The 27,759-nt window shown below is 45.9% G+C and overlaps 1 protein-coding gene across 1 annotated transcript in view; it reads left to right on the top strand.

Annotated features, from left to right (window-relative positions):
* The window catches only part of CDK15 (cyclin dependent kinase 15), a 72,736-nt gene that overhangs the window by 29,563 nt on the left and 15,414 nt on the right, over positions 1-27,759 (top strand). Inside the window, exons 10-12 of the mRNA XM_030581019.1 lie at positions 2,019-2,082; positions 15,772-15,820; positions 19,710-19,849. Of these exons, the coding sequence (XP_030436879.1) occupies positions 2,019-2,082; positions 15,772-15,820; positions 19,710-19,849 (253 nt within the window). The remainder of the gene's footprint in view (positions 1-2,018; positions 2,083-15,771; positions 15,821-19,709; positions 19,850-27,759) is intronic.

The following is a 27,759-nucleotide window of genomic DNA, read 5'->3' as shown; positions in this document are numbered from 1 at the left end:
AGTCTAGGCTTCTTCTTTTTCCATAAAAAATGTTTGATAATTTGACCCAGAGATTTGTTGTAGCTAGATTAAAAGAATGTAGGAAGGATAAAGTAATCTTAGGAGTATGTTCATATCAATTAAATATATAAAGTCCAGGCCTACATGCTGATCAGGCACCTATTCATTGAGGGGGTCAAACTCAAAACAAAGCCCTAGATCCAAATCCCTGGAAATTGAACACTGGACCCAAATGTTATGGCTTGCGACCACATCAATTTTTAAATAGCAGACTGAAAAAAACGTATTTCTAGCTTCTGATGAAATTGTGTAATTGATACTATATAGTGGTATTCTGAGCTCTTGCCTCATTCACACTCCAGTTCAGCAAAGCATTTAACCGTCTACTTTAATCCCTCCCTGCTCAACAAAGAATTTAAGCACATACTTACAGTTAAGTGCATTCTTAAGTACTTTGCTGAACTGGAACTAATTCTGTAGGAATTAAAGACTCTCCGTAGCTCACAGAAGGTGCTCAGCATATAGCAGAATCAAGGCCAGAATTACAGCAGATACAACACTTCAAACAGTAGAGCTGGATTTTCTATACTGTGTATTTCAGGGATTTCAGATTCCAAGTTTTGATGTGGCTTGTTAGAAAGATAAGACCCTACTGCAAAATTCTGAATTCAGGTTCAGATTATAAATGACCCCCTCCCCCACCACAATTTAGGGTATGCAGGTCTGCTTTGAGCCAATCTGTAGATGTAACGTGTCCTATTTGTGCTATAAATTTGCTATTCATAAATTAATGTATCCTCATCCACATCCAGACCAGTCACCCTAACTGTTCTGCCCATCTTGCAGCATATAGGAATTTGCATCATAGCCCTATTATTGTTTCCAAAATATATATACGAAAAAGACATGCCACTTTTAATGACCACTCTCCATATTTGCTGTCTGTATCATATTTCAGTGTTGTCAACTCATGCAATTTTATCACAAGTCTTGTAATATTTGGTATTTACTTCAAGCCCCAGCTCCTGATGTCAGGTGATTACATGAGAATCATAGCTTTCATTTTAAAGAAACGTTAAGTTCCTAGCCCTCCTGGTTGCAGAGAAAAACCTGAGAGTAATCTAAAGGCTCAGAAAAGCAGAAAGCAAATAAAAGATTTTGGGAGCCTGACTCAGATTTCTGAATTCCTGGAGTTGGCAGTACGGTTTTTATCATTTCATGCTATAAACTGGGTATGAGCTTTATGTGTTTGGCACAGCTCATTTACAGAGTGTTATACACAGGGCACTTTGTATGTAATAAATAACTATCACACTGAACAGCTGCAATTCCAAAGAGAAAATACATCTATATGTGCTCAATCTCATAGTCCTCTGCAGCAAAAGTGACTTATTGGCCTGAATTCCACTACTTGAGGGGTGCTGAGCCACACTGATTGACATTCAAGGCAAAAGGAGATATTGAGGCTCAGCACCTCTCAGAATCAGGCCCTGAATTATTTTTTAGCACCTGTCAGTAGATGTTTACCATCTTTCCTTTTTGATCTCGAATCAGCAGGGGTCTCTATTACAGCTACAGTGCACGGCCACTGAATGCATATCATGTGGTGCAAGTACAACTGCAGAGAACCACTCATCAGTGTAATCCTGGCCCTAGAAGGACATCTTTAGCTGTAAACACAGCTACACAATAACCCTGTTATTGCAAATACCCTTGTAAATGACACCTGTCAGTGCAGCTGCACATGTACATTGACATTCCCAGCAGCAGTGGCATTAAACGTTGGCAAGTCCCTTTTTATTAGAAATTCAGCAGTACTAAAACATCTCTCTCCTTCACACACAGGGCCAGATTTCAATTTCAGATGCACTAGAGTAGGTCCAGGTGTAATTGCATTGATTTCCAAGGGATTACTCTGGATTCACACTAGTGTAACTGAGATCAGAATCTGACTCTCAGACTGTACAGATGGATTCAGAAACAGTTGATTTCTATTCTCTTGCTCTTGCTTCACACAGGTGCTGGGGGTTCCAACTGAGGATACCTGGCCAGGACTTTCCAAGCTTCCCAACTATAAACCAGGTACAGTCTCACTGAAAGAGCTTCTACATGCACTCTGAGGAACTAACCTTTTAAGAACAGGATCAGTAATTTTCCATACAAAAATTCAACGCTTTGCAGAAATTAGGGGGGTCAGTATAGCCAAAAGGCTTAGATTGTTTTAACATTTTTGTTGTACCAAGTGCTGAAGAGTCAGGCTTTGCCTACACTAGCACTTTTGTTGGCAAAATGTGTCGGTCAGGGGTGTGAAAAAACACTCCCCTGACTGACGTACGTTTTACTGACAAATGCGCTAGTGAACAGCACTATGTCGGCGGGAGATGCTCTTCCACTGACATAGCTACCGCTACTTGTTAGGTGTGGTTTAATTATGCTGGTGGGAGAGCGGCTACACAGGAGACCTTACAATGGAGCAGCTGCAGCACTACAGCTGTGCCACTGAATGGTCCGTATTAGACAAAGCCTTAGTTAGGCTAGTCTACACTGGCAAGGTTAAAGCGCTGCTGTGCCAGCGCTTTAACGTGGCTTGTGTAGTCACTCTAAAACCCCACCTCCACAAGGACCATAGCTCCCAGCGCTGGGAGAGCGGCTCCCAGCGCTGGTGCACTGTCTATACTGAAACTTGCTGCTGTCAGCGTGTGAAGTTCCAGTGTAGACAAGCCCTAATTAGTCTACTGCTCAACTTAAAGGGCCAGCATCTCCTATTTTACACTGGACACGGTGACAAATGCTTGTAGGCATGGTCTATCTATGCCTTTTATTCTTATGGAACTGAGGTCTGAGGCCTTTAAACCTTGTTTTTAAAGGTGACTGCTCCTGATTTTGATGTGGGCAAGGTGAGAAGTGTGTGTGATTTATAAAGCTGGTTTCCCTTATTTCCATGCAGGCTGGCTGAGAAGTCTGTGTCCTGGACTTCAAAGGGCCAGTTGTTCCTTATTTTGATGTGGGCAGATTGAGAAGTATGCTTTGAAAAGCAGGCTCTCTCTCTCTCTTTTTAATGTTTTCTCCTGGGATATCTTTCAGTGCAATATATCTAATGTCAATGAGGGGGAAATGATGAGCACTGATTCTCAGCCTCTCAGCAGGCTCATTCTCTAAGAGAAATATAAAAGTGAAATATTAAAATCCCTGGAACGTGAAATCCATCCATCCGCAGACCTAGCCAGTCTCTCTCACTCACTCCCTGAGAGGTGGGGGTGGGGGGAGAATATCTATCTTGAAAATATGTGGAGGAGGGAAAAGAAGTGCTTTGAGCAAGAGGTTTACATGTTTAGTAGAGCATAGTAACATCCCTTCAAAGGAATGGGTGTTGCTCTGTGACCCACTCCAAGACATCCCTCCTTTGACTCCAGCACTTGGACACTAAACATCCCCCATTTTCACATGCTAACTGTGATTGGATGAACAATAACCTGGTCTCACATTCTAAAGGACTGGAATCTTTCACACAATTAGCCGAGACACATTAATCAAACTGGCGTGAAATTTGGAATGTGTCGCCTTCTGCAGCAACTTGCTAGTCTGGCTGGGAAGGAAGCACAGAGCAGACAGTTGGGGGGAAATGATTGGTTTTCCTCCCTAAGTTCTGGATGGGGATACATAATAGTGATCAACATTTTATAGCACAAACTGTCCCAGACTGCTTGTGGAATAAGGCAATCCTTACGTGACTCAGCCTACGTCTACACTACAGCATAAAATCGAAATAACTAAAACCGGTTTTATAAAACCGATATTATAAAATCGATTTTATGCGTCCACACTAGGGCACATTAATTCGGTGGTGTGCGTCCATGGTCCGAGGCTAGCGTTGATTTCTGGGGTGGTGCATGGTGGGTAGCTACTGTAAAATGATGAGGCCAATAACTTTGATTTCTGTCCACACTAACCCTAAATCAATATAGTAATATCGATTTTAGCATTACTCCTCTCGTTGGGGAGAAGTACAGAAATCGATTTAAAGAGCCCTTAAAATCGATTTAAAGTGTGTTGTAGTGTGGACGGGTACAGCGTTAAATCGATTTAACGCTGTTTAAATCGATTTAACTGCGTAGTGTGGACCAGGCCTAAGGGTAGCATAATCTGACCCAAAGAAGTGAATTTTCTGATGTCAACAGAATAAACAGGCCCACTCACAGGCAGTTACCATACATTTTAGCACCAAACTCTACTGAGTCCAAACTGTACATATTCAAATGCTGTCTCGGGTCACTGTGATGACACCAGAGCTGATACACTTCCATCCACATGGGGGGGAGGGGGAAGAAGCAGGCCAGGATTCTAGGCTATCTTGAAATTGTTTCAGTGAAATGGATCAGGCCATCTTAAGCAGCTCTCTATCTGGTTCATCTGAAGTGGTCTGAAAACCGTTGAGAAAGTTTCCACAGTGTAGACAAGCCCTAGGAATTCATGAGGGCAGAGCAGGCTTCCCATCTGCTGTGAAGCTCACAGGCAAGGCATTTCTGTGGGTGTGGCAGACTGGAGACATGGGAGCTGGTGGACACATCCCTGTATATGTCCCCTCTATTCAGGCACCCACACAGGGGAAGGAAGAAGGATGTGCTGCAGTTCCAGCAGCTACTGAAGCCACTTCTTTGTAAACCAGCAACGATTCCTTTCCCGTCCTCAGAGCCCCCCGAATGACTCCTGCACACACCTGGCAGCTCTTGCCATACTCTCGAGCCAGCATTTGATTCTAAATCAGTAATACATGAACCCGCTTGGATAAAATAAGAATCAGCCTGGGCATCTGCCCTAGACATGAACTGAGCCAACCCATTTCTTGGAGGGGGAAGGAAAGAAATAGATGAAACAAACATGGTCTCTTTTTTTAAATGTATTTTTCATTTGCACACTCTTCTGCACTTTCTGCTCCAGCCAAAGCAAAAGTGCTGTTATCCCTAAAATATGCCAAGCCTGAGGGGAGGTTGTGGAGATCAGATGAGAGAACATTTTCTCTTGAGATTATTTCCAGCCCAGCTGTGCCAATCTAAGTGGCCAGGATAGTTCAGCTAAGCAGACAAACTTCTGAGTGTTTCTCCAAACCTAGATACTAGTCTGTATATAGCTAGTACCATTGATGTTCACAGCACCGCACTATAAGCACAGATAATAAATAACCAGGTCCATGCCTGGAGACACAGAAGGGGAATATCACAAAACAAAGCACAGAGGGTCTGATCCTATTCTCATTGAAATGAATAGGAAATCTCCCATTGGCTTCAGTTGCACAGGATCAGCTTCAGAACTGCGGTGACCTCACCGTGTTGTGGTCAGAAGGGTTCCTGGACTAGATAGGTCTGTAGGATCCTATTAAAATGGAACCTCTAGGTGCACCTGGCACCATGAGGGGCTCCCCAAATGTAGCTTTGACACAAACCCTGACCAAGGGGTGGCATGCAATTGTGTGGGCCCTGGGTCAGGGCTGCAATCACTTCCTGCCCACAGGAGGGGAAGTAACAGCCCCCCACGGAGGATGCTCTCTCCTAGCCTGTACAAGGCAGTAATAGGGCACCTTAAGCCCCTTTGCTCCCTTGCATAAAACAGTTCAGAATAGGGCCCTATATTAAAGAAAACTCTGTCCTTCTTTTACATCATTTTAACTCAGCTATCGTTGCTTATGTGCCAAATCCTCAGCCCAGGTCCAAAACCCAACTGAACAGGAAGGTGAGGCAAGGAAGTCTCCCTCGGGCCAGAAGCAGTGCCCTGGGCTGCAGTGTCCAACGGCTAGCCCTTGCACTCCCCCTCTTTACTTAGTGGATACACATAACTGTGGATCCATGGGCACCCTGCCCTTATTCTGACCCAGCCTGCATGGCTGCAGAACCAGTCACGGCAGCAAGTCATGGGTATGGAAAGCCCCTGTCTGGCCTCTTAGTGGCCCACCTGCCAGTCCCACTGCACTCAGGAGCCACTGTATCCTCAACAGCAATGGCAAGACTTTGTCCTGTGTTTGTTCATGTTTTTGTCTCTCTTCTTTTGCTTCCTGTGAAAGAGGCAGTTGTAGCTCTGTTAACACTATTTTTGAAAGCTCTCACGCTGTGTGAGTTCAAATCCTTGCATTAATCTACTGCTGGGTTCATTTCACCACACTGAAAAGCAAGGAGTTTAAATCCCCTCTCAACTCCATTTGTGGCATGAGAAGGCCAGTGTCTTGATCCACCTCCACTAATGGTTACAAGTTAGAATCTAGACACCAGGCAGGAAAGAATTAGGAATAACAGCACATGACATTAACCAATGTTTTTGCCAGACTGTAATTTAGTTACTGATATGATGAGTTTTTCACATCTCTACTCTCTGACACATGGATTCCAAAGGGAAGGGAACAGTTCATAATGTTCTTACAACTTTGTTAGCACTAGTTGCCTTAAATGCCTTTTAATGCTGAGCAACAGAAGAACGTTTGGTGTTTTTTATGTTGGTTAGTATCATCTCAATCATGGTAGATGAGTTTTACAAGGAAGTTCAAGATGTAGCAATGACATTTAAAGCAAAAGAGGCTCACTAGTATCATTTATGGAATATATGCAGGCGGCTCTGCTACCAGGAATGGGATTTAGATGCTTCTAAAAATGAGCTCCCCCCTACCTCCAAATACAGAGGCATTTTCAGAGTCCCTGGCTTTTTCAACTTTCCACCAGCAGATGGAAGCAAGAAACAACAAGCACTGAAACAGCAGCATCCAATTACATTTTTGCATACAAATGAAGTCTCAGCTCTCAGAGTGGGTTGTTTTTTGTAATCTCACTTTCTGTACTGAGACTTCATTTAACAAGAAGTATCTATGGGATAGAAGGAAACTGAATCCTAAAATGATGGAGATCTTTATTTCGTAATAAACTGCATGTAGTTTTGGACCCAAAGGGAATAGGAACCCAGGAACTCAGGAGCAGTGCCATCAGTCTCGCTATGTCTGGCATTGGGCATGTACTGCAGTCTATGCCACACAGCCACACTGATTCTATCCTGCTGCACCACCAGTTTTGCTGAGGATAGATAAATATTTTCTTGAGGCAAGGTGGGTGAGGTAATGTCTTTCATTAGACCAACCGAAGTTGGTCTGAAGAAGAGCTCTGGGTAAGCTTGAAAGCTTCTCTCTCTCTCACCAACAGAAGTTGGTCCAATAAAAGATGTTATTAAGATGATGTTTTAAAAAAAAGTGAATGGTACAGACTTTAAGCACAGAAGTTTCTGGTTATCAGAGAATAACATACAGATTATCAAGGGGTGTGAAGATCGGGTGGCATACGGAATACATCATCTGCAATATCCCAAATTGGGGGTAAAAAGTTGACAGGTCAAAGTGCAGACATTGAGATATGAGGGTATGTTGTTCATATAATGGCTATGTTCGGGTGCGGAGTATAATGAGTGGATAGGATGATGAGGAGAGATTTAATGTTCAGTGAGTTTATGGCTCCAGTTTATCACCTCACCCACCTTGTCTTTCTAATATCCTGGGACCAACATGGCTACAACAACACTGCATACAAGTATTTTCTTGTGCACGTATGCAAAAACATTGCCTTCAAGTAGCAGCATTTAATATCATCTTCAATGTTCATCAAATGGGATTGTTTTCTACTTTAACTTTTGTCCTCTTGGTTTGCTTGTCTCATTATCTGCCCATTAGCAGTTTACCTTTGTTTTGCAATGGAGAGGTCTTTTCTAATGAGCAGACATTGCATTTTGTATTGCTCGAAAATAACAGAATTACTGAGTATCTAGGGTTTGCACTCATTGTTAGTTAAGACCAATCAGCCATAAAAGGTATCATTATCTTGTGTGTACATCACCATAATCATATATCACTTGATCAGTATTTCACCCATTTTGTTGAACAGTATTCAAAGATCCTTGAATTCCTTTATCTTCAATCAGTATCTATTTACATTGCTTTAAAACTGTAGGGCCATGTCTACATCTAAAATTTTGCAGCGCTGGTTGTTACAGCTGTATTAGTACAGCTGTATAGGGCCAGCGCTGCAGAGTGGCCACACTTACAGCAACCAGCGCTGCAAGTGGTGTTAGATGTGGCCACACTGCAGCGCTGTTGGGCGGCTTCAAGGGGGGTTCCGGGACCGAGAGAGCAAACCGGGAAAGGAAACCAGCTTCGCCGCGGTTTGCTCTCTCGGTCCCGGAGCCAGCCAGCAAACCGCGGGGAAGGAGACCTGCTTGCTCGGGGTTCCGGGACCGAGAGAGCAAACCGGGAACGCCGCGGTTTGCTCTCTCGGTCCCGGAGCCAGCCAGCAAACCGCGGGGAAGGAGACCTGCTTGCTCGGGGTTCCGGGACCGAGAGAGCAAACCGGGAACGCCGCGGTTTGCTCTCTCGGTCCCGGAGCCAGCCAGCAAACCGCGGGGAAGGAGACCTGCTTGCTCGGGGTTCCGGGACCGAGAGAGCAAACCGGGAACGCCGCGGTTTGCTCTCTCGGTCCCGGAGCCAGCCAGCAAACCGCGGGGAAGGAGACCTGCTTGCTCGGGGTTCCGGGACCGAGAGAGCAAACCGGGAACGCCGCGGTTTGCTCTCTCGGTCCCGGAGCCAGCCAGCAAACCGCGGGGAAGGAGACCTGCTTGCTCGGGGTTCCGGGACCGAGAGAGCAAACCGGGAAAGGAAACCAGCTTCGCCGCGGTTTGCTCTCTCGGTCCCGGAACCCCGAGCAAGCAGGTCTCCTTCCCCGCGGTTTGCTGGCTGGCTCCGGGACCGAGAGAGCAAACCGCGGCGTTCCCGGTTTGCTCTCTCGGTCCCGGAACCCCGAGCAAGCAGGTCTCCTTCCCCGCGGTTTGCTGGCTGGCTCCGGGACCGAGAGAGCAAACCGCGGCGTTCCCGGTTTGCTCTCTCGGTCCCGGAACCCCGAGCAAGCAGGTCTCCTTCCCCGCGGTTTGCTGGCTGGCTCCGGGACCGAGAGAGCAAACCGCGGCGTTCCCGGTTTGCTCTCTCGGTCCCGGAACCCCGAGCAAGCAGGTCTCCTTCCCCGCGGTTTGCTGGCTGGCTCCGGGACCGAGAGAGCAAACCGCGGCGTTCCCGGTTTGCTCTCTCGGTCCCGGAACCCCGAGCAAGCAGGTCTCCTTCCCCGCGGTTTGCTGGCTGGCTCCGGGACCGAGAGAGCAAACCGCGGCGTTCCCGGTTTGCTCTCTCGGTCCCGGAACCCCGAGCAAGCAGGTCTCCTTCCCCGCGGTTTGCTGGCTGGCTCCGGGACCGAGAGAGCAAACCGCGGCGTTCCCGGTTTGCTCTCTCGGTCCCGGAACCCCGAGCAAGCAGGTCTCCTTCCCCGCGGTTTGCTGGCTGGCTCCGGGACCGAGAGAGCAAACCGCGAAAGGAAACCAGCTTGATTACCAGAGGCTTCCTCCTTCCACGGAGGTCAAGAAAAGCGCTGGTGAGTGTCTACATTGCATTACCAGCGCTGGATCACCAGCGCTGGATCCTCTACACCCGAGACAAAACGGGAGTACGGCCAGCGCTGCAAACAGGGAGTTGCAGCGCTGGTGATGCCCTGCAGATGTGGACACTCTCAAAGTTGCAGCGCTGTAACTCCCTCACCAGCGCTGCAACTTTCTGATGTAGACAAGCCCTAGATCTGTTTTACCCTTTGAGGCAGGAACTATATTTACCTGAGTGTTTGTAATGTGCCGCTTACAAGAGCGCCTCAAGCCTGTCTGAGGTCTTTGAGAACTACTTCAAATAAGAATAGTAATAATATTTTCCACACTAATGAAGTTGGAAGGTGTCCATCTTGCCACTGGCCTTGTTCAGAATATAGGAATTGTCAAACTAGATCAGACCCAAAGTCCGTCCAGTCAGTCTCCTGTCTCTGACAGTGGCCAGAACGAGATGCTTCAGAGGAAGGGGCAAGAAACCTTGCAGTGGGCAGATGAGGGATACTTTTCCCCCTCCACCAAATTAGGTCTCATCCTGATCCCTAATAGTTAGAGATTGCCTTAAAACCTGAAGCATGAGGTAGTTACAAATTCTGGCAGATGTAAGTACTTGTAAAGGATTTGAAAAACCTGTGTTTTAATATTAGTCCTGTATCCCCAAGGATTAAAGGAAGTAGCACAATTTTGTTAGCTCATCATATTTCAAAATGATGTTTTTTTAAAAAAAGCTTACATTTCGTCTAGTCACTCATTTATTGTATTTAAAGTTCCTTTCTGAATTTTGCACCTGTTCCGAACTGATATAATAAAATAGTAATTCAGACAGCAATTTAGGGAAAGATTCATGTTCAGGAAGGGCACTGAAGCACATGCTTTACTTTATAGTTAACGTTAAGCCCCAGTGTGCTTTTCTGAACAGAGATAGATTTAAGCACATGTGTAAATGCTTTTCCTGAAGCAGGGCCTCACATTTATAGAGTTTTGCATACATTTTCAAAGTTCTGTACACATCATATGGCACACACAACAGTACTTACTAAAGCAAAAGTCTCCTATGGGAGTTTTGCTTGGGCAAGGACTGCAGTATGTTGCTCATTAGCTAACCCTAATACCACCATTCTGAGGTAGATCAGTATTATTCTCCCCATTATACAGGTGGGAAAACCAAGCCAGAGAGATTAAATGACTCACCCAAGTTTACACAGCAAGGCAGTGGGATATTCAGCAGTAGAATTCAGGAGTTCCTGGCTCCCAGCCTTGTGTTCAGAACACTAGACAACACTGTATCTCTAGCCTAATTTAAGAGGTAGAGCTGGTTGGAACCCAGAATCTCATTCAACACGGAATTTCAATTTTTTTCATTCCAAATCAGAATGAACATTCAAAATGTTGAAATTTCCCACAGAATGGAAATTCCAAAATTTTGCTTAGGAAAAATCAGAACATTTCATTTTGATTTTACTGATGCTGTTTTTATTATATTACCTTTATATTGTAGATTATAACATAATAAAATGTAACACTGAAGTCTAACTGAAATGTTTTGGTATGGTCAAAATTAAATATTTTGAATTCTTTGAATGATTTTTTGTCAAAAACATTGACTAAATTGATATATTTCCATAAAACATTCTGATTTTGTCAAATCAGCATTTTCTGATGGACAACCATTTTGTCGGAAAAATTTCAATCAGTCATATTAATAGGCAAAAAGTTCTATAATAAGCTAAATAATTATAAATCATGTAAAATTATAAATAATTTTACACTCTTTTTGGGATAACATTATTTCTTTTCATCCCTTTTCTTTGCTCTCTGCTTTAAAACAAACTGCATCTCTACTCAAAACAGACAAATAATTACCACAAATTTAGTAAAAGGTGAGAAAACAAAATAAAACAAAAAGGAGGGAGAAAGGAAGATCCCAGGGAAATGGTTAACAGTGATCCAAAAGGGATATAGGTCTGAGTTAATTTCAATGATTGATTAGAGGAAGGGGTTATAAAAGATGCTAATAGTAACTCCCAGGGAGCTATTTCCAGAGCTCTGGCACTAAAACAGTAATGAATCTAATCACAATTTATACAGTCAGCTACTATTAGTGACTTCATTAGCATTTGGAGGCAGGAGTCTGCTACATTTCTGAAGTATTGCTTACACTGTGATACAATCTAAAGGCGTCAGCTACTTGTTTGCCCAGCCTAATGGGGAAAAACTGTTGCTGAAAAGATTGTTTCGAGAGTTTATTCATTTATGTCTTTGCAAACATGTCTGTGCACCAAATGAAATAATGCATGACCCGGCCCTAAAGCCTGGCTCACCACTTTCTCGCACCCTGTTTATTTATTTACAATCACTTTCCAAGGGTGTAAATTACTACACAAGGTGCAAGGAAGAAGAGAATCAGGCCCCCAGTTAATAGTCTACCCTGAAGTAGCTTGTGGCTTCAAACAAGGTGCCTGCATTAAGCAGTTACGCTGCTACCAAAGGCAAACAATGACCCTGATTCTACACTGCTTGAGCCAGAGCTGAGCTGTTTTGCACTTGTCCACTGGCACAAAACTGGCTTAGCCAGCTACCTGAGGTCTCCCTGGTACAAGGGTTGCCCCATGTGGCATGGGGCTAGAATATGTGGCTCTATGCTACTCCATCCAGTTTCTCTTAGGATAGAGGATATGGCTAAGGAAGAGGGGCATGTAGAACACCTTTGTTCTCCAGAGATCGTCATCGGTCACAGGTACTTGAGGGCCTTTGCAGATGGGCACATGCTAGAGCACCCTTGAAGCTGCTCTAATGTATACTGGGGCCTGCCCCAGGACAGGGGAGCATAAAGGTAGCACACAGCCTCCTTCCAGCTCCCTACCTACAGGACTCCATTGAAGTCATGCTGCCTGAGCTTTCCCAATCCCAACCCACCATTAGCCCTGAAACTCCTTTAACTCTGAGGGACGTGTGACAGGGAGCTTGTCCTGGGACGCATGTGCCTATCCCAGCAGCCTGTTTCAAGGGAGTTCCAAAGCAAGGGAAGGGCTCCAAAGAATATGTAATCTAACCTCAGGCTGCATTAACTTTTCTGAAGACTCCTGGTGAGGTTGGTGGAACAACAATGCACGTCCATTCCTCCAGCCTGGCTTAACTCCTTCCTCTACACTGAACCTATGGAAAGCTGTTCAGAGATCTGGGAAGAAGTGGTGGGGTGGGACCATGTGACTGATATAACCAGTGTCCCCCTTTGGAGCAGAAAGCATAAGATCTGCACACAGATCTCCAGGAGGTTGAGCTGGCTCTCCTACAGCAATTAATTACACTCCCTGATTTGTACATCTTTGTGTTTTCATCAGAACTGAAGAGGAATTTGAATTGGAGTTGTTTAGGTTGCCTCAGATTCTCCTCTCCAGTGTTTTCCTAACACTAGGATTTGAAAAGCCAATCAGCAGAAGGAACCATCCCCCATCAGGAGGAGGAGGGGTGGGAGAAGGTATCAAAGAACTGCCATCTGTCCATTCACATGTTTATTAATTAAGTTATAGTTCTCAGGATGTTCCAAGAATAAACCTAGGGTGTATTTTTGATTTTACCTAAAATCCTATTTTTTTAAGTGCCTACCTACTCTTCTGTACCATTGTGCAGATTACTAAATATTACATTGCACTGTAAAAGTGAACACTGGTTTGTCATAGAGCTCAGTCTTAATTCTGTTTGTCTGATAAATCATTGTAGAGTTACATGTTAAGGCAGCTAATAAGACTGGTAAACAGTTTTATCCCTTACTATCTCAGATCAGTAGATACAGTGCATTGCCTTGTGGCAGTTTGGGGAGTGCTACTTCAATTACACTCAGTACTGCAAAGGAATCCTGTAGTCATTGTAGTAAAACGATGGTAACTATACACCTGTATAGCTCAAACTTGTAAGTCAACATGGTGAACATTAGTAAGACTGTTAGTGAGACAGCACTATGGTTAGGACATACTGTGGACCGAATCCTGCAATCCTTACTGACTTCAGTGGGGGTCTGGCCTATGAAGAGATTTCAGGAATGGTCCCAAGATTAATTTAATTAATTTAGGAGTTTCTTGTAATATTACTACAACTATAGTTCTGCCTTAACCTTCACCTTCCTGTAAAATCTGTGGGTTTGATTCAGTCCTGCTGCTAGGGATGCCTGGAGTTAGCTGTGCTCTAGAAGTGTTTTCACTGCTACCCACCATCCATGATCTGCCAAGTGAGGGTAACTTTTAGATGTAGCTGAGACTTCATAGAAGTCCTCTGCCAATAGCTTCTGACTCTGGCCAGCACTGCACACTTTGGGTCACATTCATCCCTGTTCAGAAAGCCTGCTTAATACATATCAACCACTTAAATCCCATTTAAGTCTCATTTTGAACACCATGTGCTGTACAAGTCTGCTGTGGGCTTTCCACACAGATGTGAACGTCTCCTTGGAAGCTGCACTGGGTGATTGTGGACATCCTAGCAAAGTAGGGAATCACAGGTGCTTTGTGTCTCTACAATCCCATCCCAACAGACTTTGCAGGAGGCATAAGGAGTGACAAAGAAGGCTCCTTTCACTCTCCCCACCTCAGTGCACTCATGCAACAGCCAGGCACTATCTTGTGACCCTAAATGTGGATATACAGGGCCAGATCCTCTACTGCTGTAAATTGACACAGCTCCATTGAACTCAGTGGGCAAAATCCTCAGAAGGTGTACATCATCCTAAAACCACTGAAGGCAATGGAGTAATATGTCACCACCACCAGAAGATCTAGCCCATAGAATTTTTGGACTTCAGACTACTGCACTGTGGCACTGTGGAAAATAATGGCTCCTTCTGAGCCATTTCAATCTAAAGGGTGCAAAGCAGCTGCAGGAAATCTCACATTAAAAATTATTTTTAAGGCTTTGGTGTTATAATGGCTGTGAAGATGCAATATTTCCCTTATTTGAAATGAAATACAATGGGCCCCTACTGATAGTTTGGGAGAGAGTGAAACTCCATGGAACAGTGAAGTGGAATGAAAGCCCAGAACTGTGTCAGTGCAATGCAATGTGCAGACTGCAATTCCAGTGACAGGGAATTGTTTGGTGATAAGAATGTACCAGTTAAAAAGCTCAAAGGGGATTGTTTCTTTTTCTCTTTTTTGAAAGCTTCAAGTGACTAGTCCATACTATGGATGCCACACGTGTGATGTTACATTAATTTTTGAGCTTGAAAAGTGAAAGATGATATTTGAAAAATTGTTTTCACTCTCAATGTATAAATCAAAAAGATTCCAGTTGTTTTAAAAATTGACCGTTAAAAAAACCAACCCCCTCCCAAACTGCAATTCTGCAAGGTTTCAGTCTGCTAGAAAGGTTATAAAGCAAGCATGGCAGTGGGAATCTGGCTAAGCCACTTAGCCATCCTAGAGCAGTGGCTCTCAACCTTTCCAGACTACTTTACCCTGTTCAGGAGTCTGATTTGTCTTGCGTAACCCCAAGTTACACCTCACTTAAAAACGACTTGCTTACACAATCAGACATAACAATACAAAGGTATCACAGCACACTGGTACTGAAACATTGCTTACTGTCTCATTTTTACCATTATTTTATTTATTTTAATTATAAAAGAAATCAATTTGAACATAAATATGGTACTTACATTTCAGTGTATAGTATATAGAGCAGTATAAACAAGTCATTGTCTGTGTGAAATTTTCATTTGCACTGTCTTCGCTAGTGCTTATTATGTAGCCTGTTGTAAAACTAGGCAAATATCTAGATGAGTTGATGTACCCCCTGGAAGACCTCACCTATCCCCAGGGGTCCATGGACCCCTGGTTGAGAACCACTGTCCTAAAGCCCTCACTCAGGCTCTGTCCTGCAATCAGATCCATAAAGGCGAACCCTTGTACCTATGTGGGAGCTCCTGGACCTCAGTGGGGGATTGGGTGTAAGGGTCTGCCCAGGCAGATCTGCTTGCTGGACTGGGTCCTTGGTTCTGACTAGGCAACACTACCCCTGATTTCTTAGTCTTAGGTTCTGGGGACTGATTTTGCTTCTGTGAAAGTCAAAAGCAGAACTCCCACTGGCTTTAATGGAAACAGAATTAGGACCAAGACCTGCTCTCATAGGTGTATGAAAAGAAAGGGTTACAGACTGCTAACAGCCTTATTAACATCAATGCTGATATTCAAGTCCAATAGGAATAATGTATATTTATAAATGCTACAGTGACAGATTCTATAGGAATCTTTGAAATTCCAAGTGCATGTTTTTGTAAGGGCTCAAAGAATGGTTGTTTGCTTGATTTTTGTTTAATCTTGTGATTGCATATTAACTTTCTAGAGAGGGTCATCTCCAGTAGACCTCAGGGGCTCCAGATGATCTGTGCCAGGTAAGCTACCTATGACAGCAATGTCAAAGCAGCCTCTGGGTTTGTTTGTTTTTATATGCAACCATTTAACTTTAAATGAGCTCCCTTCAGTGAGTTCAGGATGAGTACGGCAGTTCTTAGTAATAATCAGACCTGCCATAAGGTAAGCATCAGATTCTGAGAAACTGCAGTAGGGATAGGCACATACTGGCTTTATTATTCTCAGACGAGCAGCAGTTCCACAGCATTATGTGTGACTATTTGAGGGGCATAATTTGATTCAGGAAGGTCATGCTTTCCCAGGCCCTCTGGAGCAGACTTGATGACCAATTTCTCTTGCATAGAAATAGCTGATAGGAATATTGCCAGAATGAGTTAGGTAAGGCATACAGTGGTCTTGTCAGAAAATGATCTTGGGGTTAGTTAAGGCAGGCGAACTCACATTCTTCAGTGACCAAATGCTACTAGAGGTGGCCTGGGCCTTGATTTAGCAGCTCATCCTAAAGACAGCACTTCAAACAATGCAGAGTGGAGCACCTTTCTCACTCACTCTCTCCAGTGCTAGAGTGTCAGCATTAAAATAGCTCCCCCTCCTCCTTCCCTCCACTGCCAAGGAAAAGTATTTATAATCTGGGAAATTGCTTTTCACTCATCACAGTACCCACATCTATTTCAGAGGGCCTGGTCACTAGTGTCTGATTTGATCAATAATAGGGAAGTATTATTGTGGAGTGGCCTTGAGAGGATTGAAGTAATCCCTGGTCACTGCTAGCTGGCACTTTTTAGCCACCTAGGTCACCTCAGAGATAACATTCCTGCACCTTAATCCCTGAAGATCGGATTTGAGGTCAGGAGGGGAACATTGCCTGATCATGGACTGGCAGCAGCCATGCTGTCATCTGTGATGAACCTGGCTGCACCAGATTAGTAATAACACTGTGGAGGTTTTCGCTGCCTGGAGTAAAGCTGCACAACGTGGCCAGGGACATTCAGCACTACAGACCTTCCCTGTCTAAGCACCCCATTGTGCTAGGTGCTCTGCACTCATAGGCTAGCTAAAAAGACTATTCCCACTTATAGCAGAGTGCAGCTGGCCTGCCTGGCGCCTGCCTCTGCTATGCTCAGATAAAGTCACTCAGCCACCCTTGGGTTCTGAAACCACTAGCGCTTTTATTTACAAGTTTGTGCTTCTACCACGTTCTCACCATACAACCTGTACAGCTCTGGGTTCCTTGGGTCTGAACCCAGGCGGAAAGGCTTTCTCCTTAGGTGCCCTCCCTCACTCTCCTTCATCTCACCACCCCACTGCCTTCTTCCCAGCCTCTTATAAAGCCCTGGCCTGGCAGCTGGCTCTCATTCCCCAATTACGGCAGGTTCTTTCCAGCTCCACTTTATTCACCTAAATGGGGCTGGAGTGGCAGGGGGCTGATTATGCAGTGTTTCTGCTCAGCGCCCTGTCACACTGCTCCAAAGCGCTCACACATCTGTAGGTCCAGGGTGGAATATGGCATTTACATAGTAACTACCCTTTTAACCATAATTGTTCAGTACCTCACTTCTTTGTCCAGTACCACTCCAGGGGAAAATATGCTCTGCTGTAGAGCTGGCATCCTTAGCCTCTGTTCTGAATTTCTGAAAGGAGACACTGCTGAAGTCATCAGAAAAGTACTGTTCTTAGACACACATGCAATTTTAATCAATGTCTTCAGAAACTTTCAGGAATACCCAAACTATCACTTCTCTAACTTGGATACCAGGCTCCCTTCTTGCTACTATTATGAACAGGGAAATGGATGTATTCCCTGACACCATGCTGAGTGGCACAGCTTCCTTCTCACTCACCACAGTCTCTTGGTAATAGGACCCAGTCACTAAAACTTGAAAGGGTTCATTAAAGCTAACACCAACGAGCTGGCCAGTGCCTTAGCAGCAGAGTTCTGCACTGAATGCTACGCCAGCTTTGATTCTTCGTTTCTGACTCTCTAAGGGCTTGGTTACACTTGAAACTTCAAAGCGCTGCCCCGGCAGTGCTGCCGCAGCAGTGCTTTGAAGTGTGAGAGTGGTCGCAGCACCAGCGCTGGGAGAGAGCTCTCCCAGCGCTGCACGTACTCCACCTCCTCATGGGGATTAGCTTGCAGCGGTGGGAGCCGCGCTCCCAGCGCTGCGGCACTGTTTACACTGGTACTTTACAGTGCTGTATCTTGCAGCGCTCAGGGGGGTGTTTTTTTCACACCCCTGAGCGAGAAAGTTGCAGCGCTGTAAAGCGCCAGTGTAGCCAGGGCCTAAGTCAGCAGGATCTAAACACTATAGAGGCGGCACACTGAGCTCTTGAGAAGGGAAGGAGAACTTCATAGTGTTAAACCCTCCATGGCCAGTTAAGGAGTTCTACCCAGTGCTTGGGAGCTGGGTGGAGCCTGGAAGAGAGGTACTGGAAAGCCTGGTGGCATAGCATACAGCCTTGAGGATGGGGATACCAAGCAGGGCAAAGAGGATCACAAGGAGAGGGGAAGAGCCTTGCACCCTCTGCCTTACCACAGGCTAACACCTACAATTTGAGTCCCAGTATCTTGCTCCCCTAACCAGCAGGGGCTGGTATGGTTTTGCCTGAGGTGAGAATTGAGCAATCATCCATCACAGCCTAGAGTAGCTAAGACCTGACTTTTTCCAAAGCTGTGTGCTCTAGTGTCTCTTTTTTAACATCCTCTCTCCTTACCTGGAGCGTGAGGTGCTCTGTGCAGCATAAGCATTAGAGGAATGAAACAGTAGGACACAAGGCCGATACCAGGCCTGTGATGTCATTTAGAGGGGAAGCACCAGCTGGGGTAGTCAGTAGAAACACAACAGGCCAAGCTCTGATGTGCCACCTGATGCTGAAACACCAGGAGCAGAGCAAACAAAGTAAAAGCTGTAAAACCAAAAGCCCTGTTTTTATTTGTTTGCTTGTTTGTTTGTTTTCTCTCCTTCACTTCCTAGTCTCCCAGCTGCAGTCAGCTCTGGGAGTCGGCCACTTGCCAGTGACATTTACTGGGCATATTTTCTTGTTTAAAACATTCATCCTGAGCAAGTGATTCACATCGGCGCAGCTCCAACACATGTACAGCCCAATTGCACAGTGAAACTAGAGGGTAGTATATGGAGAAAGGATATTTTATTTGGCTTCTTAATTCTGAACGCAAATCTAAAGTGGCCACTGAAGGTATATCTCTACACAGCTAAGAAAAACCCATGGCTTGCCCATGCCAGCCTACTTGGGCTCGCAGTGCTTGGGGTACAGGGCTGTTTCATTGCTGTGTAGACTTCCAAGCATGGGCTGGAGCCCGAGCTCTGGGACCCTCCCACCCTGCACGGTCCTACAGCCCAGCTCCAGCCCGCGCCCGAAAATCTACACAGCAATGAAACAGCCCCACAGCACGAGCCCGACTTGCTGCATAGACATACCCTGACAGGTCTAGCAGAGTATTGGCAAGTTGACATTTGACATTTTCTCACCTATGCATTTCTAAGAGCCTGACCATAATAGTAACATGTGAGGTTCTAGTTGTGACACATGTAATATTCAGCCCTCCATAATTGCTAGTGTCTTTTTTTATTCCAATCCCTTTCTTTGCTAAGTAACAATTTATCTTCAAAAGGGAGAAGGGAGGATTCTAAACAGGTTTATTTGGAGATGGGTCTGAACCAAATTCTTGGACATATGCACCCTCAAAATGGAGTAAGTTCCCATGAAGCTCCAAACTTCAGGACAGGCCCATATCTCCATAACGGCATACACAAATTCCCCAGATTGTGCACCTCTCTCCCTCCCTAACCCCCAAGCTTTAAAGGAAGTTCAGATCCAGATCTGGTTCCAGATCTTAGCTATCTGGCTTGGACCCATCTCTGGCGCAATTTATTTCTCTTGCTTTTCTAGGCTGGGCCGGGTGCCAGGAGCTGAAGACCTGGCATCGAAAATGTTAAAAGCTTTTCCTCGAGAGCGGGTCTCTGCACAGGATGCACTTGTTCATAACTTCTTCAGTGCTCTGCCATGTCAGCTGTATCAGCTTTGTAATGGTACGTTATCTCCTGATCCCATCTCAGGAAGAAGGGAGCTACTTCACATTTGATTTGTTAAGAGCATCCCTAGTAAATTCAAAGCCTGAGGGCTCCTGCTAGGCTCCCATAAGCTGCAACGTTTTGGGGCTCTGAGCTGCAGTTTGAACAAGTGTTAGCTTTTTTTCTCAACACATGACAATATCTTAATATTAGAAAGGAACATGGAGGGGACCTTAATATTGGGGGTTCATTGAAAAAGGAATGATGTGAATGCCTTGAAATAGTGCCACCTTTCCCCAATTGTGTAACTACGAGTCCAGAGTTCTTTCTTAGAGCTGGGTGATGCTGTATTTTCAGAGGGAGTAGTTTAATTCAAATTGTGATTTGCTCATATCCTGAATTCCCAGCTGCTTGGTGCAATGTGTTAGCCCTTGTTCCCCGAAATAGACCTCCTGCTGCCTTTTGAAGTTTGAAGACACCAGCTGTCCTTTGCATCCTGTCATACCAGCTCTCCCTTAGAACTACCTGCATTTATTTCTCTCTCCCTCTGTAGCTCACTCATCACATACAAACAAAAACCACACATTCACATACTACTCCAGTACCTAGAGAATGGTGCCTGCCTAGCTACAGAGCTGGAAAATCTCTTCCTCGCCATGCATAATGTGCCCAGTGGTCCTGGCATTCTCCAAAGATTCCTGGGCACCAGCTCCTTTTCTAGATAAGGGTGATTAAGGAGGAACTTTCTTGGCCCAAGCTGCAAAGTTATTTGAAAACTTTTGTTTTTGGATTTTCTGACATATCCCAAGCAAAAAGGCTTGCAGCTAGCATCTCTCCTGCACTACTACCCTTCTGAAGGTGCTGTATGTGAGGGTATGTCTACACTACGGGATTATTCCAATTTTACATAAACCAGTTTTGTAAAACAGATTGTATAAAGTCGAGTGCACGCGGCCACACTAAGCACATTAATTCGGTGGTGTGTGTCCATGTACCAAGGCTAGCATCGATTTCCGGAGCCTTGCACTGTGGGTAGCTATCCCATAGCTATCCCATAGTTCCCGCAGTCTCCCCCACCCATTGGAATTCTGGATTGAGATCCCAATACAAAAACAGTGTCGCGGATGATTCTGGGTAAATGTCATCACTCAATCCTTCCTCCATGAAAGCAATGGCAGCCAATCATTTTGCGCCCTTTTTCCCTGGATTGCCCTGGCAGACTCCATAGCATGGCAACCATAGAGCCCGTTTTGCCTTTTGTCACTGTCACTGTATGTGTACTGGATGCTGCTGACAGACACGGTACTGCAGAGCTACACAGCAGCATTCATTTGCCTTTGCAAGGTAGCAGAGACGGTTACCATCCCTATTGCACCATCTGCCATGCCATTATAAATTGGCAATGAAATGATAGTTATCAGTCATTCTGTACCGTCTGCTGCTGTCATGGGTGCTCCTGGCTGGCCTCACTGAGGTCGGCCGGGGACGCATGGACAAAAATGGGAATGACTTCCCGGGTCATTCCCTTCTTTATGTTTTGTCTAAAAATAGAGTCAGTCCTGCCTAGAATATGGGGCAAGTCTACTAGAGAGCCAGAGAGCACAGCCGCTCTGGGTCAGAGCCCCAGAGATCCTGCAGAAATGATGAGCTGTATGCCATTCTAGGGGGTGCCCCTGCAACAAGTCCACCCATTGCTTCCCTCCTTCCCCAACCCTCCTGGGCTACCATGGCAGTGTCCCACCATTTGTGTGATGAAGTAATAAAGAATGCAGGAATAAGAAACACTGACTTTTCAATGAGATAAAATGAGGGGGAGGAAGCCTCCAGCTGCTATGATAGTCCAGGCAGGACATTAAAGGGTGGCGGGGGAGAGGAGTCCAGCCTCCCGCTGCTATGATAGTCCAGGCAGTACAGAATCCTTTCTTTAGACATGAAAGGTGGGAGGACTGATGGAGCTCAGCCTCCAGCTGCTATGATGAAGATGGTTACCAGCCGTTCTGTAACATCTGCTGGGGATGACCGGGAGTCATTCCCATTTTTACCCAGGCACCCTTGGCCGACCTCACCGAGGCCAGCCAGGAGCACTCACGGGCTGATGATGACAATGGATAACAGTCATATTGTACCATCTGCCACCGGGAAGGGGATGCTGGTGTTCAGCGCTGCAGCACCCCGTCTACCAGCAGCATGCAGTAGGCATAGGGTGACACTGAAAAAAGGCAAGAAACTATTTTTTCCCTTTTCTTTTGCCGGGGGGGGGGGAAGGGTGTAAATTGACGACGTATACCCTGAAACACCCAGGAAAATGTTTTTGACCCTTCAGGCATTGGGAGCTCAGCCAAGAATGCAAATGCTTTCCGGAAACTGCAGGGACTGTGGGATAGCTGGAGTCCTCAGTCCCCCTCCCTCCCTCCATGAGCGTCCATTTGATTCTTTGGCTCTCCGTTACGCTTGTCACATGCTGTGGCCTCTGTCTATCATAGCCTGGAGATTTTTTTCAAATGCTTTGTCATTTCATCTTCTGTAACGGAGCTCTGATAGAACAGATTTGTCTCCCCATACAGCGATCAGATCCAGTATCTCCTGTACGGTCCATGCTGGAGCTCTTTTTGGATTTGGGACTGCATCACCACCCGTGCTGATCAGAGCTCCATGCTGGGCAAACAGGAAATGAAATTCAAAAGTTCGCAAGGCTTTTCCTGTCTACCTTGCCAGTGCATCTGAGTTCAGATTGCTTTCCAGAGCAGTCACAATGGTGCACTGTGGGATACCGCCCGGAGGCCAATTCCGTCGATTTGCGGCCACACTAACCCTAATCTGACATGGCAATACTGATTTCAGCGCTACTCCTCTCATCGGGGAGGAGTACAGAAACCGGTTTAAAGAGCCCTTTATATCGATATAAAGGTCCTCGTTGTGTGGACGGGTGCAGGGTTAAATCTGTTTAACGCTGCTAAATTTGGTTAAAACACATAGTGTAGACCAGGCCTGAGTGAGAGAGACACATCTGTATTCCTTTTCTGTTCACCCAGTCACAGAGCACAAATCTACTTTGACACTTTCAGAAAAATGAAAGATGGAATCTCGCAGGAGCCTGCCTGTGCCGGGGGGGAGGAGGGGAGCACTCACAGCAGGAGGGAAGTTGACTTTTCTTTATACATATAGGGTTTTTTCCATGCAGAGTTTAAATTATGCCTGATAAAAGGAGTTTTGTGGCTGTTTCAGTTCTTTCAAACCCTCCTGGCTTCCTCCCAATTAAATGAGGTTTGTCAAAGCCACAGGGCTCTGCTGCTGCCGCAGAGGCGGACAAGCACTTCCTGCAGTGACATCTCAAATCCCCAAGGGAGGAGATGAAAGTGCCAGTGCCAAGAGACAGAGAAAGAGAGAGTGTGGAAAAAATAGGTACAGAGACAGACAGACAGTAAGACAGAAAGGGGGAGAGAGAGAGAAAGGAGAAATAGGAGAGGGAATGAGACAACAGATTGGCACAATGTGTCACTCTCCTGGACAAGATATAATATCCAAGGCATATTTCCATACAGGGGATGAATTCTTTTCACATGGGTTAATATACCATCTCGTATTTATTGTCACTGGTATTGCACTGCATAGCAGTGAGAGGCACCTCAGTGGACAAGAAATTACATGTCGTTAGCATAGCAACGAATATGCTGGGAACAAAATTTAAGTCTATTGGATTGAAACAAGTACAGTATGATTGTACAAGATCATATTCATGAGCAACTCATTAGGACTGTACAAATTAGGCAAGTTTGAATAATTCCCAATGCATCCATCTCCATTGCTATGATCATGTAAGACATTTGTTCTCCCATGTCATTTTGGTATCACATCATTTTAGAATTGAAATTTTGCATTCTCGTTGCTATAACAACAGTGCAGATTTTAAATATGTTCTGTTCCTACTCTGTTCTGAAGGATGTTGGGGAGTAGTTTGTGTCCTCAGAAGGAGAAAGTTAAAGCAGGAGGGCAAAGAATGAGTTCGTGATAAAGGTAAAAAGGGGGGGGTTAGACTTCAAGGAATTCAGAGAGGAACCAAAATAAGGGGGAGAGAAACCAACAAAATCAACATAAAAAATGCTCCCCCTGGAAATTCTTTTATCTTTTTGTGAAATAATTGTAGCTTGAACTGTCCTTTACATAAGTTGCCCTGACAAGTTTGTAGCCAGAGGATATCTCCTAAAGGTTACTTCTGAGAGGAAATTGGGGAACCAATGATTCAAAGGCCAGAGCCCTTCTAAATAACATCTTTGTGATTACTGAAGTGAATGCTAATGGACAGACAGTGGCTGCTGGCCCGTGAGCCTGAGAGCTGGGTGACAGGAAGCAGGGAGCTCTTTCTTCCCGCTTGAGAACCTGAGTAGAGGGGGCTAGAATATGGTCTTTGTGCTCCATTGATACAAGATACTGGGGAAGTGGTATAACCCACACTAACAGAGTATGGGTCTTAATCCTCCCTCTACTGGTTAGTCCACATAAGAGGCTGCAAGCTGCCAGCTAATGTACTCCACCTTTAGCACCAATGACATAGATTCAAGCTTTCAGCACAGTAGGTCCTAGGTTCAAACCCCACTCACAGTCCAGCTACACTCAAATACATCAGCACCCCTGTACTGCTGTATATCGAAGGGTCATGGTCCTGCCTTTGTCAGAATGAGCTGGTAGTCTGGAGCCAGCAATGCTGTTCCCTTTAAAAAGGTGTAGCAATTTTCACCCCTTCTCACCCTGAACTACCCTATGACACAGTCCCCTGCCACAGCAATGCAGATACAGCCACAAGTTAGACCAGTGAATTGCATCCTGCTGCCTGGTATGGTTCAGTGTTTACAGCCTGAACACCAGCATGTCGATTGAACAATTTATGTGGAAAAACAGAGCTCCCTCTTCCTTTCATTCTAGTTACCCATTTCTAATGGCCTCACACTAAGTTAGCCCCCGAGGTTGTGTGCCATCAGAACTAAGGCAAAGTAGTATTTGCCATAGCTGCAAATGTAGTTTATTTTTACATTTCGTTTGCCTTCAAAGGCTTTAGAACTGTCCTTTGGGATGGGAAGGCAGCAAGCTGCTGCACTTTGTGGATGGCACCAATATAGTCCTGTAGGAAGAACTTAACTAGAGAGCAGCTTCACTCAAGAACCCAAGACTATGATGCTTGATTACCAGGAATAGAGGAATCACAGAGGTCTAAGCCTGATGAGCCTTCAAGTTCCCATTGGACTAAAGGGCCAGCTCAACAGAAGCTTTTCTCACAAAGTGGGTGACATCCAGCCCTGTGCAGAGGATCAGCCCAAGGCCTATGGACCATTAAGGCTCACTCAAGTCCTATTTTGAGGGGCTAAGTAAGATTTAAGTGGTGCACGGGCCTGATGCTGGGCCTTTGCTAGGAGGGGAATTTCACGCTTTGTGAACTGGTGATGAGAGATTTCAAGACATGCAAGAGTGCTTCCCAGCCACTTTCAGGCACATATGGTGTGTCTGCTCTGTCTGGTTGGCGTAAAATTCCCCATTGTTGCTACCAGCACTTCGGTTCCAGTGTGTGGGGTGCTGGTGTCAACAGGGCACAGGCCTTTTAGCCGCTGTATGAAGTAACTCTGCTCAGAGCAGACCTAGACAACACAGTGGTTAAAACAGCACTACCTTGTTCATGCGGACACTAGAGCTCCCACTGGCCCAGTGCAGCCTAGTGTAAAGTCAATAGGCAGCCTGCAGGAGGCTATTGTCTGTGAAATAATCTCTTGACTGAGTCAGCTGCTTTGATTAGATTCTCAGTCACAACTGAAAAGTTTATGTACTCACATCAGTGTCCGACCACGTGCCTGTTCCACCGCTGAGTTCTGCCGTTTGGATGGAGACATCCTCAGGACTCACTGTTAGACACTTCATGTTGAAAATCAATTTTAGATGCATTGAAAGTTTTAAGGCCATTTTAAATGTATAAATCCAGTTTTAATATGACTTATATGGGAGTGACTCAAAGTTCTGCAGTTGGTGTTAAACAACAACCTCAGTTTATGCTGGCCCATGAATCAAGGCAATCCTTTCTAGAGGGCAGGGGTGGGCAAACTTTTTGGCCTGAGTGCCACATCGGGGAACAGAAATTGTATGCCAGACCATGAATGCTCACAAAATTGGGGTTGGGGTGCAGGAAGGGGTGAGGGCTCTGGGTGGGGGGGTGGGCTCTGGGTGGGGCTGGGAATGAGGCATTTGGGGTATAGGAGTGTACTCTGGGCTGGGACCACGGGGTTCAGAGGGTAGGAGGGGGATCAGGGTTGGGGTAGGGATGCGGGAAGGGGTGCAGGTTCCAGCTGGGGGTGCAGGCTCTGGGGTGGGCTGGGGATGAGAGTTTTGGGGTGCAGGAGGATGCTCCAAGCTGGAATCAAGGGCTTTGGAGAGTGGGAGGGGGATCAGGGCTGGGGCAGGGGGTTGGGGCGTGCGAAGAGGCTCAGGGGTGTAGGCTCTGGGCACCGCATACCTCAAGCGGCTCCCGGAAGCAGTGGCATGTCCCTTCTCTGGCTCCTATGTGGAGGTGCGGCCAGGCAGCTCTGCATGCTGCCCCATCTGCAGGAACTGCCTCTGCAGCTCCAATTGGAGTGCAAGAGAGGGCCATTGGCGCACGTAGGAGCTGGAGTGGGGCCATGCCATGGCTTCTGAGAGCTGTGTGGAGTGGCCCCTGACCCAGTGCCCTAACTGGAGCACCAGAGCGGGGCCGAACCGTGTAGTGCGCCCCCCCTCCTCTGCCCCAGCGCCCCAGCTGGAGTGAAGCTGAGCCGCATGGTGCAGCCCCTGACCCAGCGCCCAGGCTGGAGCGGGGCCGAGCTGCGTGGTGTGGCCCCTGACCAAGCGCCCCAGCTGGATCACCGGAGCGGAGCAAACCCCAGACCCTGCTCCCCAGCAGGAGCTCGCAGGTCGGCTTATAACGGCTCACGAGCTGTATCCACCCCTGCTATACGGTTATTTCGGGACAATTTTCCAAATCTTTTCTCATTCCTTACTCAGGCAAAATTCCCATCAGCCTCAAGTGACCTGATTTTCAGAGAGGCTGACTTGTATGGAAGTTCTGCCTGTGTAAAGACTGAGTGCCTTTATACCACAGCTGTTGGTAGCAGGCAATCCAAAGGTGCACCACCCTAGAGCAGGAGCTCCTGGAGGCACAGGCCTCTGGAAATGTAGCCTCTGCTAACCCCTTTGAAGTGCCTGCAGCTGATTTTGTGCTGCCTGAGCACGAGTAGGACAGTGCCTGGCTCCTGTACAGGAGCACAAGGGAGTAGGGCTGGGTGATGGGAAGGAAGGAAGGTTCCCTGTGCCTATTCCCCCATTCATGCTCCTGAAAAAGTACAACTAGCCTTGAGTATAAACCTCAAAGTTTGGCCCATATGCACTCTGGCAAACTAAGTACAACAGACAATGCTGCTCTCAGTCACTCTGGTGTAAATCCAAAGTAACTCTACAGTGGGCCTATGTTTAATAAGTAAATGTTCAGGCAGCAGAACATCCATGACCGATGGGTGCTGTTAATACTCTTGAATATTTACAGGCACCACACGCTAAGAGGTTACTAGACAGTCTGTATTATTTCGTCTAATTACAAAATAGTATCAGGTTTCTTTAAGTTGCACTTTTCCTTTAAGACCATTGCAGGCAAATCTAAAAAGATTTAGTTGTCTTGTTTGCTGTGACCAGCAATACCATTTAGTCACTTTCCACTCTTGACTGCACTTCTGCCTTCACCAGGTTATCAGCAGAGAACCGTAAATGGAGATGCAGCGATCAGATTTCTAAGGCACAAAAGTTAACGCTAAGTTTGAGACAGTGACAGCAAGCAGCCATGAGCCTAGGAACTCAATTAGCCTGAAAGACAACTATCTCATTATCTTTCCCAAAATGATATAAATACATAAGAATATAAA

This window comes from Gopherus evgoodei, chromosome 11, assembly GCF_007399415.2.
Source record: "Gopherus evgoodei ecotype Sinaloan lineage chromosome 11, rGopEvg1_v1.p, whole genome shotgun sequence".
NCBI classification, from domain to species: Eukaryota; Metazoa; Chordata; order Testudines; family Testudinidae; genus Gopherus; species Gopherus evgoodei.
Note: the sequence above shows the minus strand (reverse complement) of the source record. Positions and strands in the feature narration are given on the sequence as shown.